This window comes from Numenius arquata, chromosome 1 (genome assembly GCF_964106895.1).
Source record: "Numenius arquata chromosome 1, bNumArq3.hap1.1, whole genome shotgun sequence".
Lineage (NCBI taxonomy): Eukaryota > Metazoa > Chordata > Aves > Charadriiformes > Scolopacidae > Numenius > Numenius arquata.
The window spans coordinates 24,781,335-24,793,846 of NC_133576.1; the positions used below are offsets into that span (position 1 = coordinate 24,781,335).

At 40.9% G+C, this 12,512-nt stretch overlaps 1 protein-coding gene across 1 annotated transcript in view; it reads left to right on the top strand.

Moving 5' to 3' along the window:
• CRYBG3 (crystallin beta-gamma domain containing 3) overlaps positions 1-12,512 on the top strand; it is a 97,247-nt gene that overhangs the window by 37,200 nt on the left and 47,535 nt on the right. Inside the window, exon 4 of the mRNA XM_074166384.1 lies at positions 7,814-12,444. Within this exon, the coding sequence (XP_074022485.1) occupies positions 7,814-12,444 (4,631 nt within the window). The remainder of the gene's footprint in view (positions 1-7,813; positions 12,445-12,512) is intronic.

Consider the following 12,512-nt stretch of genomic DNA (forward strand, 5'->3'; position numbering starts at 1 on the left):
TCCCTTTGTAGTAAGAGACTGCCTTGGTGGTGGCTCTGGGGAACACCAGGACAGCTGCGGACCCAGGGTGGTTCTGCCAGCACGTGCCCTGCGTGCCTGCGAGCACTGCTGTTTGGACCTAGATCAATTACTTTTGTTTTTAATTCCCTGATGCACTTGAATTCCACGGGCACTTGTAGCAGCACAAGGAGGAGCGAGGGGTAGAGGTATGCATCTTGGTGTGGGGAAATGGAGAGAGATGTAGTAATTCATCTTCTGATGGCTTTCTGGCTTCTGCCTTCAGAAAGCAACGGTGGAAGTGGTGGTGTTCAGTTGCGGGTGATCAGATGAACAGGGAGTAATTGCTGAGAGTGACCTGCTACTGCTTGAGAGAGGGTTATAAACGATGTGGGTAGCTCCACCCTTGTAGGATAGTCAAATATGGCCCAAAATTGATGTGGAAAGCTGTCCTGGGGAAGGATCAGGAACATCCTGCCCCTAATTCTGTTGGTGAACTGTGAATGGAGGCCTCCAGCCTGCAGGGGTTTCCCCAAACTCCTATGGAAGGATTTAGTGTTAGGTCACTTAAGAAAAGGGATTCATTATTCTTAAATCTTTTCTTCCAGACACATCTCTGTGCAAACCTTAATCTGAACAAGGTACCCTTTCACAGTACTTGCAGACTTTCAAATTTTGATGAGAGCCCAAGCCTATGTGGGTCAGCTGAGACCTTGTCGAGATAGGTGCTGTGCTGAGATTTAGCTACCCGTTCCAACAGTGGGGTGGGTGAATTTCAGGGCTCTGCCGTAGGAGAAATGCAGGCCCAGGCCTGCCTGCCAGAGAAGGGTACCTGCCCAGAGCTGGGATGTGGGCCAAGGAAAGGTTCTTGTTGGCACAAAAGCAGAGATTTCTGTGTTTCTGAAGGATGAAAGCTTCATAGTTTAAGAGCAATTCATAACAGATGCATGATGCAAAATTGACCTAGATTAATTAAAGCTGAAAATTAATTCACTGGGTTGTTTTTTCCACGGAACTTTTTAAATAGGGTTTTTCAACTGTTTACATTTTTACAGTGTGATTTTGAAGTTAAGGAGCTACGTGCAGTGTAATTGTTCAGGCCTCCTAGGCCTTTGCTTGTCAGTAAGGGCCTAATCCTCACACCTTCATCTTTACTGTTGTTGTGGTGGCAAGTAGCATCAGAGAGAGGCATCGCTGGGTTCCTGCTTTAAGTAGGTGGTTGGGCTGCTAGAACACCGCATAATCATCTTTGGTTGCCTCTTCAGAGCACACGCAGCACTTGTATAACGCTCATAGGCAGGTCCCAGTCTAATCTCCTGCTGATACATCTGCCTAGCTCCCCCTGGCATCAGTCTTTGTGAAAGGGAAGAATAACTTCCTTGTTTCTGGCATCCTGATGTCAAAACCTTTGGTTTCCTTAATGCATCTGAAGCTATGTTCTTGCTTAAGAGTAGAGGGGTGTCCTAGCTTCAATTCTTCATTACGTATGAGGACAGGCCAAGAGGAGTGGCTTTCTTTAGCCTTAAGAAGAGAAGGCTAAGGGGAGATCTTACTGCTCTCCTCAGCTCTCTCATGGAGGCCTTAGAGGAGATGGAGGAAGACTCCTCTCAGGGACACGCGCTGTTGGGACAAGAGGCAATGGGAATGTAGGATATTGGGAAAGACACCATGAGGGGGGTCAAACACTGGGGCATGTGCACAGGGCTCCTATCCCAAAGGCCCCTCCTCAGAGGTTCTTGGAAGTGGTAGGACAGGGCCCCGAGCACCCTGGTCTGGGTGGCTCAGCTTGGAGCAGGGGCTGAACTGGATGATCTCCTGGGGTCCTTTCCAGCCTGTATTACAGCTCTGTGCCCGAAGGCAAGGCCGTCTCTCACAAGGTAACTTTGTGCCATTCAGCTTCTGAACGTGATTTGCTTTTCGTTGGAATTCGCAGCATCTTGTAACCCCTCCTTGCACATCGGCCTGAGGCAGTATGTGGCAAACTGCTGCAGAAGCCGCGCAGGCCATGCTTGTCCATGCTCCCTGGAAGAGGCAGGTCAAAGGCATTAGAGCACCTGAATATCTGAGTGTGACAGAAGAGAAGGGAGGGAGAGCTGGCTGAACTATCTGTGGGGCGGTGGGGGAGGCGACAGTGGCAGGTAGGTGTCCATGGATACTTCCCACAGGTACGGGGCAGAAAGGTCGGCTGCTGCTGGGTACTGGGGAAAGATCCCAGCTGGGAGTGATCCCAGACCCTTCGTGCTGGTCTTGGTCTTGCAGCTGCCAGTGTTTTGGGTCAGCCTCGATTTGTACTTTCTTCCTTCACACTCAAAGAGTAGGATTGCTTTCCCAGATGTAGAAAATAATCAAGAAGTAGTACCATGAAGGGCAAGGGGAAGGAAAAACATTCCTTGCTAGGTCACAGAGACTACATTTGGTTTTATTAAAATTGTCATTGACTCTTAATTGTCCTTATGGAACATTAGCTTTGAAATTTCCTGCAGAATCAACTTTGTGCAAATCACTTTGTTCAGCCAAACTTTTGACCTTTTGAAATATACATTGTGAAGTCCCAGGATACTAGGTATTTCAAACTTCAGATTTAAATCATGAAGCTATCCCCTCTGGCTAAAAAATAACTTTCTTTCATCTAAGTTGTATGTGGCAACTTTTCAGTTAGCCCACAATGTCTTTTTTTAAGTAAGGCTTTTATTTTTTCCATTTATGAAGATCTGACATGAGTGTAGAAACCAGCTGGCTGGATAAGTTGGATTCCACCAGAAAGCTTTTCAAAGTGACTTTAAGACAGTTGTTTCCAGACAAAGGACCTTAACATAATTAAAAAAAAGTTGTCAGTTAAGTATGCAGTAGGAAAAAAGCTAAGTGGAAAAAATTAAAACAAACAATAGCATAATTTTAAAATAGTCAGGGAGGGGTAGACAGGAACCACAAGAGACGTACTGATTTACATCAGTGGTTTTCAGCCTGTAGCCTGCAGATCTCTGCTCTGGGAGCTACTTCTAAAGGGTCTATGAGAGGAGATTACGGGCAACATGCACACGTATGCGTGAAAAAATAGGAGACTGCTGGGCTGTGGAGAAAATATATAGGAGTGAGGTATGAGGAAGAAAATGGTCACTGCATGTCTTGGGAGAGCCAAGTGTTGGCATGGTGCAGAAATAGGCCAGCCAGCAGTATGCTTACACTTCGGCACTGCTGAGCCTGAGCTAGTGAGCCTGGAGCTAAGCAGGGAAGCTGGTTGTAAGGGTTTTCTAGCGTGGATGTCATGCTGTATAAATGAATTTGTGCTGCCTGAGGATCTGAGGTGCTGTACCCATGTAGTGCTGTATCATGCTGTATGATCTTCCTCCATATTTTTGAAAATAGTCTGGGGTTGTCTGCTTTCTACGTTATTGTAGGTTACAAATACGAAGTTTTTTGTATTTGTCAAAAGGGGGTCACCCCTTTTGGAGGGTCACCATCTCGATGACATACACTTGAAAAAGATACAGACAATGTAGTCTTAATGGATGCATTGAGATGAGACATTCAAGGTAGTAGGTTTACTCCTGCTTCAGGGCTTCAAAGCTAACAAGATTGTTTTATAACTATTGCCACTTTTTGGGCAAGTTACACAAGATGTCTTGTCACATGAGACGTCAGAAAATGCTCATCTCTCCTTCTAGAGTTAGCCCCCCTTGAACTTCTTATTTCTCTTTCAGAATAGAAGAAATCTCTACAAGCACCTACTTTTGACAAATTTAATGTAACTCATGTTGACATCCTCTCTTGTTGCTGTCAAACAGTCTTTTGTGAAACTGAATTAAGGCTTTATAGGGAATTGAATAGCTTCCTGTGAAGAAGGGAAAGAAGGAATCTTCCAGTATTTGAAATATATGACAGAATACACACTGGGTTCTGTGTATAATCAGGCTTTCATCTGTATCCTCAAATGAGTTTAAAAAAAAAACAAAAAACAAAACAAAAAAAAAATTGCAAAGAGGTTTTTAAGGTAAGTTCTGAACTGATATATTCTTTTGGTGATCAGAAATTAATCGTTACTTTAAATGTCTATGAAACAAGTCTCTAGTGACACTTTCAAAAGATTTTCTGTGACACAGGCTGCTTCTAAATCTGTTTCATAAGACTTACAGCTGAATTGCTGCTGCCACATAGGAACATGAGTGTTCATTTTTTAAATGTCTTGCTGTTGTGTGTGAGCTTTCAGATTGAACACACTTCTGTGTACTCTAAAAGTAGATGCATTAGGACTAAAAGGTCTCTTTGCAAATTCTTTATAATATACTGAGTAGCAAATTCTTTATCAAAGGTCAGAGATCCTGAAGTTGCCATGTCTGTGGAGGAGAGGTTGGTTCCCTCTTAAAATAGCATCCACTGCAGAAAGTCTTGGTAGAGGCAAGTCTGCAGGAAAGCAGAGCTGTGTGTTAGGAGACACTGGCAGAGGCCAACTACTGGATGAGGCTCTGCAGCTGAAGGGGTGCTTCAGCTAGTCAGGATTGAGTTTGTGTCCAGAGCTCCATAGGGCAGATTGCTCTGAGTCTTGCTCAGAATTCAAATTGATCAATCTGGGCATAAAATTCCCTCAGAACACAAATGGAGAGCAAAAAGAATTGGGAGAAATGATAAAAGGCACCACACAGGCAAAGAGAAATTTCTGAGTATGTTTGTTTTGACTGACCATGTGTTATAAGTGGTATAATTTTTTGTTGGAATTTGTGGCTCAAACCAGCATGAATATAGGACCCCGTCATGAAGGGTTCTCCTTGTCATCCCATTATAGGCAGTATTCTGTAAAATTACCTTATTCGTCCTATTTCTGGATGCTTTGGATTTAAGAATTGCTGAGTTTGTGGGAGAAATTTGAAGGCAAAGTTGGATGTGGGAGACAAACACAAGGACATTTTCCAGGTTTGTGTGAAGCACTGGTTCTTGTCACATGCTTATACATAAATTCTGAATTCTTCCCACTGCATATCAGACAAAATATCAACAACAGGATGAAAGATGCTCAGCAAAAGTTAATTGTCATCAAGCCGTTTATTCAAAAAAATGCCTTGATTGTGATGAGGATGAGTCTTTAGTGCATCACAATACCGTTACTGTGCTCACTTTAAACATGTATCATTACAGTTTTCATTTTCAAGAATCCATAAAACTTTTTTTTGCGGATTGATACCAACCTGTGTTCTGCATGTTTTCTTGAAAGAAATTTTGTCTGGATTCAGGGTGGTCGTAGATCTACTTTTATTTTTTAGGTTGGCCAAAGTATGGGAGAGCTGATGGATTTTGTAAAAGCTTCATAGTGATTATTTAAAACATTTTGATCCCATTCTGACTTACTGAGTAACCTCTCCTCGTTCAGTTAAGGTTAATTCTGAATGAGAGCATGGTCAGGTCTTACATTCTCAAGACTTACTTTTAATATGGCTGTGACTGTTTGATGATGAGTGAATGTAGTGTACTTTAGAAATCAACAAATCCTTCCCCTAAGACTTTTAGGATCCCTGGAGCTTTGGAAAATATTTTCTAATGTAGAAGACAGTTTTCTGTATTTTTTTTTTTTTAAAGGAAAAGAAAAATTATCATTTATTTTTTTCTCTACTTCCCTTTCTCCTGCTGTGTTTTGGTTTTTTCTGCTCAGAAATGTGTATGTTTCTTTGAAGAGGTATGAACGCTAAAGATAGCAGCTTAAACAAATGGTGTGCGTGTTTAGCAGCTACCACTGTTGGTACCTCTGGAAACCAAACTAGTGCTATAAAAGATTAAGTATTGGTATCTAACATTGCAAATGCTTGGGAGACATAGTGTTTATACACAAATTTCCTGTTTCCTCTATAACGTAATATACCTGGCTAATAAAACCTATACTGGGATTCTGCTGTGGCCTCCACCAGGGAGTAAGATGCATTTAATTCCAATACAAATTTAATTTTCAAGTTCTCGTAATGTCTAAGTTCCCATATTTTGGCATTAGTCTAAATATACCTGGCAATGTAAAACATGCACATAAATGAGTATTAATATCTCTGTTTTAATGTTTATGTACATGAATAATTTCACTTTTAGTGCGTTTATACTCTGCATGTCAAATACTGCACAAGGAGGGAGTTTACTGGTGATTTTAAATAGTATTAAGTTCACTCTTCAAAATAAAATTATTATTGAAGTAAGAAGCTGGGCTTCGAAAATAGATTCTATTGTAGATTGGTCAATCCACTTGATTTCTGTATTTTTCTGTACCTATTGAGAGAATACATACTCAAAATCCATACAGACAATATTTTAAGGTATAGTTCTCAATGATACTCAAATTAACAACATTATTTATTTTGCTGTTCAGTTTTTCTTAGTAAATTTATGTTTTATTTCTCACAAATTATTTGTCCTTGACTCTAGAACTGTAATAACTTCTCAATAAACATGAACTAATGGTAAACTGCAGAGCTTTTTAAAATGCTTTAAAGATATTTTTTACTTATTGTATTGCTTTTATATTAGAAATCAAAATCTTAGATAACTCTTTTTTTTCAAGAGACTCTTCTAAAGCAGTATGACAATTTCACAGACAGGTGAACGGCCACTTCCAGCCACTGGGTTAGGAGACATAGGGTCAGACTGGCTAAGAATTTGGAAGAGTTTGTTCTTAGTTTAGGTGTGAGCTGAGGCAGAATGGAATTTAAGCACAGTTGGAGAATCTGCTTTGTCCTAAGGTGAAGAATGGAAAAGCTGAAGGTCACATTCATATTGTCACTGCCTGATTTTTGTGAGAGTTCTTTAACTGACAGGGGGTTATAGGAAATAGGGGGGCAGGACAGAAGCATTAGAGAGAATGGTGAATATCTGTGATGTCTGTTAGTTTTAAGAAAGAAGAAAACCTGCCTTTTCAGAAAATTGAAAGTGACATGCTCTGAATTTATCCTTAGTGTATCAGAAAGAGCAGTGAAGGATGAGGTTTACGGTTTTTCCATGGCGATTCTTTTGTTTGTTAGTTTTTGTGTTCACTTTTTCTGCTAATAAATGAATGGCTAAATCTACCACGTCCTTGTTACTTTTCTAAGCTTCTCATTTTGGTATTTCTTCCAGCATTCAAGCAGCCTTCGTTCTTACCTGATATCCATTCATTATCTTTCCTTACTAACCTGTGGTTCAGAAAGCATTTCCTGTTGTATGCTTTATTTTCTCCACATGTTTTGCTTCTCCTGGTCCTGTTCTTTACAGTGTATTGAGAGCTTGGGTAAAAATTTAAATTTCAATTCAATATTTTAATGAACATTAGTACAGTAATTGTTTTTCAGTTTTAAAGTATAGACATGGTTTAGTAGGGTATAACATCTTCACAGAAGCATGCTTATTTCTGTCACTGCAAGTGTTGATTTGCAGTGACATTTGTAAATAGTAATTCCATTCTCTAGTAGAAAGCAAATTATAGAAGTTGTTTATAGAAACATCTACTTTGTGCTTATAGTTCAAGTTGACTTTTTCAGTAAAAGGTAGTGTATGTATCATTTGTCACACAAACCTGTATTTAGGAAGAGCAGAAAAAGGAGGAAAATAGCATTGTGTGCAATCTACAGTTTGTGCTAACCTGCGGAGGAGAACAGTATTGTAGAAGATGGGTAGTTACAGTGCTTAGAGATACAGTTTAGTGATGGTTTTTGTCAGTGTTAGGTTTATGGTTGGACTAGATGATCTGAAAGGTCCCTTCCAACCTAGACAAATCTATGATTCTATGATCTACAGTTTGTGTTAGCCTTTATTATCATACTAGCTATTTAGATGGTCGTCTTTGTGCTGCTAATGATGATCTTTGTTACAGGCAGATGCAACAGAAACCAGAAGCACCTGCAGTCACTTATGCAACGTATCGAGGTTCTGCAAGGATTAGGCAGCTAATGAAGAATCAATCAGAAATGGCTGAAAAAGGAGAAGAACATACTGAGGCCAGAAATGGTTCAATGGTCAAAGAAAATGGACAAATCCAAACAACTGTCTCTCTGAAATCAGCACACTTAATAAAAGAAAATGGAGAAGATGAGGGTAGAGGTCATGAAGACGATGTCATAGTAAATTCTTCTGCAGTTAAAATGGGAACGAAAAAGTCTGGTAATGCTCAGCATTGCATGGGTACCAGTAAACATGAAATAACTGCAAAGACCACAACTTCATCTACTGAATCATCTCATGAGACAGACTTAAAACATAAACCTGCTTTAGCTGCAACAAAAGTTAAAAGGACATGTTCACTAGATTCCTTACTGTCATCTAGTAGCAGAAACAATGACATCATAACCAGTTCCATTTCCCAGATTAACAGTTCCCTTAACGTGAGTTCTGCAAGTGATTTGGTTGGAAAAGAAGTTGGACTGCTGGGAGAAGCAGAAGCTCAGTTTCAGGCAGACAAAAGTGCCACTTCTAACTTTGATAAAGCAAATCATTGTCATAAAGCAGCTAATAAGGAGTCCACACAGGAAATGCAGGATGAATGTTTACATTCACCCAAATCAAAAAATAAGACAGTTACTGAAGAAATACAGGTGAGTAAGGAAGGACATTGCTGTAATCATCAAATGGATAGTCAATCGGAGCTAACGTTGGATGTCCAGATGCTTCATTCCAGTACCACTACGTTTCAGCAGCAAGCAGATCAGCATACAAGTAGTGCAAATAAAGACAGTGATCCAAGAAAAAGCAATACACAGAAAACCGTGCCAGCTCTAGAAAGAGAGCAAAATTCACAGACCTTTCTTGCTACTGCTCTTTTACCTTTTAATGAACAAATACCCACTTCACTTAGCGTGGAATCCAGAGGAGAAGAATGTGTAGCTGGAGGTAATCTAACTGCTTCAGTGTCATCTATTAAAAATGATGAAGATCTAGTCATGGGCAGGGAGACTTGTAATGGAGAATTGAGTGATTTAGGGGAACAAGTGCATGTACAAAATGATCACCATTTAATCCTTGTGGAGAATTCTAAGGATACCGCCACACTGCAGACTGGTTTACCTAGTCTAGAAACTGAGGGTGTGAAAATAGTGAAGGTTTTATCTGAAGTTGCAGCGGAAAACCGTGACAATGTATCATCATGCATACATGTGTGTGAGAGTATGAAGTCTAACTTGGATGAGCTGACAGGACCTCTCTCTGTTACTGATGAGTCTTCTTTTGAAATTGGAGGATGTTGCTCAGCTTCTCTTCATCCTAGTTGCAAGACCAAAAATCAAACTACAGGGAAAAGAGAAGTCAGTTTAAAGGATGTGCGAGAGACTGTTCCTCATCCTGATCTTGAATATGAGAAGAGCAGATCCTTTGAGCCTGTAGAGATGAGCCTCTTGGAAAGTTCAGTTCCTGTCCACAACTGTGGACCTGTTTCCCTTGAAACTCTTCAAGACGTTCCTGCCAAGGCATTAGTTATACTCACAGAAAGTAACACAGCAAAGCCTGCACCTTGCCCTTTAACCAGCATTGACAGGACAGATGATCATACTCCTGCTGCTTCTGAAATCGACAAGACTGGTATGACTGAGGTTGCTCTTGTTCCTTCTGAGTGTAAGGATTATGTCTCTGAACTTCCCTCTCATATTTTTAAGTCAGAAGAAAACATTCTGGAGGCTTCTTATTCTGCCTTAAGATATGGAGAAAGGCCTTTGACCAACCATTCTGCTTTCATCTGTGAAAAAGATGTTGATGTTGACATCGTTTCTGAGTCTCCACTCATTTCTGAAGATAAGCATATTAATTTTTCTTCCAAGAAGGAAAACAGTAATAAGCCTAGGATATCTCCCACAATACTTGATTCTTCATCTGTTAACCAAGGAAAAATGCCTTCTCCTGCCGCTAACTCTGGAAATGGCCAGATTGCTAGATGGTCTGCTGCTTCTGAACAGGACAGCTTTATTTTTCCAGCTGCTGAGTTTAGCAGAATAATCCCTGAGGACAGAATGACCGAGGCACCACTTTGCTCAGAAGACCTGAGAGCCTCATGCCTGGCTGGTTCTCTGGAACCTGAGCTTACTGCAGCTATACTTGATTGCTCTGCTGCTGGAGTAGATGGGGACAGTGTTTGCATCCCCAGGCCCTCTTCACCTACTCTGGGATCCAGAGAAGCCTCTAATCTTTCCATTTCTGCCTTGGAAACATTGGATGTTGCTCAGGGGAACAGTTATTCCTCCAGTCACAGAGCTGGTAATGGAGCAGAGGAGGTCTCCGCACAACAGGCTGATGGCAGTATCTTGACAGAGGCAATGCCATCACCCATCTGTCCTTTGAAATTTTTGGAAATAGCATCTGAGTCAGCCTGTACTGAGAGCGTGTGCAGAAATGTGGTGGGACAGGTGAATCTTGGTAACCATACTTCTGCTATCTCAGAAGCCCCTTCTGTGACGAATGATCAAACAGCTGCCACACCTGCAGAGTCAAATGAGCTCTGTTCTGAGGAATTACAGGAAGATACTGATGGGAAAGGACTAGAACGTGCTAAATTCCAAGATGCTGCTGTTTTGTTTAAAAAAGCTGAGGAAATAGTGGACTCAGTTTTACACTTGGCTATAGAAGAAATAATAGCAAAACAAGCCCTTGGTGTCTGCCAGCTTTGTGGGAGCAAGGATGGTTTAATGAATGCAGATATTCTAAATGATCAGAAAGCTGGAACTGTACAGCTGAAAGCAGAAGAAATCCAGTCAACTGTGCCATCATTAAAACATTTTAATGAGAGCAGCAGAGGAGGCTTATCTTCATTTACAGGAAATGAAACAGTGGATACAAATAATCAAGATGAAAAGATACTATCGTACATCCCTGATAAAATTGACCTACATAGTGCACTAGCACTAAAAGCAAAAGAAATAATTGATGAAGTCATTAACTCAGCCAAACAAAAACTGGCATCCAATCAGTGGCAAGGCAGTGAGAATAAAAGGCCCTCTGAAAAGGTTGAGCCCGAAGATAAGACTGAAACCCCAAAGATTTTAAACCCGGATATGAAGTTACCTGCCAAAAAACAGGAACCAACAGAGAAAGCAGAAACTCAGAGCGTAGCTGTAAACTGTGAAAAGGCAGATTGCTCAGGTCTTCCTTTACTTCCAAATAGCATGGAAAATGGCATAGATTGGTCCCAAAGAGATGAAAAGATACCAAATAATGCATTTACATGTCAAACAAATGGATTTCTACCCACTGATAGTTCAGCAAGGCCAGAATCAGATCTGATGACACCAGCCCAAGAGAGAGACAATAAGAGGGTGTGTGAAGGTCTGGCTGCAGCAGAGTTGTGTGGCAAAGCTGGAATATCAGCAACTAGTAGAAAATCTGATGGATCTTTACATTTCATACATAGAGATGCTACTGTGACAGAAGAGATGCTTCTGTCATTGCAGTTAAAAAATTCATGCAATAATACAAATTTGCCAAAATGCACATTGCTGCCAGCTGTAAATGTTAATTTGTCATCTTTTATGCCTGATGAAGAATGTAATAGCATGCAGAGTGAACCCAAAGACAATAGCAGTCCTTGGGGTTCTCTGGAAAGCAATGCAGAAGACAGTCCATATGAACACTGCAGAAGAGAGGCTGCAGAAGAAGTACCTGCACTAGTAAAAGCAACCCTAGAAGATCAAAAGGCAGGGGAAAGTAAAGAGGAACTAGCAGAAGGGGCAGGTAAGATAGTAGAGGTTAATACTGGATTAAATGCACAGTTCGCTGTACCAGAATTGTCTGTTATTGGAGAGGGCAGTGAAGGCCAAAACTGCTTCAACACAGTTTTTGTCCAAAATAATCAGAATCTGAAGCAGGTACAAATGAAGGATCATGACATGAAGAGAAACGATCAGCTTGAAGAAAATGGTCTGGACTGTAGTGATGACACGAAGGAACGAACAGAACTTTTGGCCATTTCTCCACTAATTGAACAGTGGGAAAACAATTCTTTTACTATAATTTATGAAGGTGCCCTTCAAACTGAGAACAAAGCTGTCTCAACTGATGATACGCAAACTGGTTTGCTTTCTTCTTCTGTTCTGCCTTCGGATAGCATAGATCATCTAGCATGTGAAAGAGCAAAGAGTAAACATGAGCTAGCCTGTCTTTATGGGAAGGATAACAAGTCGAATGAAGCAACAGATAGCCGTAGCTCAGAGTCATTTCTGAGCGTGGAGGCCAAGCGCTGTAGAGTATATCCTTTCTCTTTGTCTCCAATATATGAAGACGACAGCTCCCAAGAAGACTTACTTTCCACAGACGTGTCGCCAGAAGGCCGTCCTAGTGGAACATCTAAAGATAATACTGAGGACAATTCTGTGCTGTCCCTTCTCCAGTCGGTTTCTGAACGCTTACAGTTTACTACTCGGTTCAGTAAAGAGGATGAGGAGGAGGGAGTGGAGGATGAGGAGGAGGAAGAATCATTGTATGAAGAAAATATGCTTGATGCTGAGAGAGAACAAGAATGTCTTTCCAGTCAGTGGAGAGGGAATTCAAAAACAACCCTTCTATCAAACAACCAAGCTAGATCTTTGTTTCCTGAA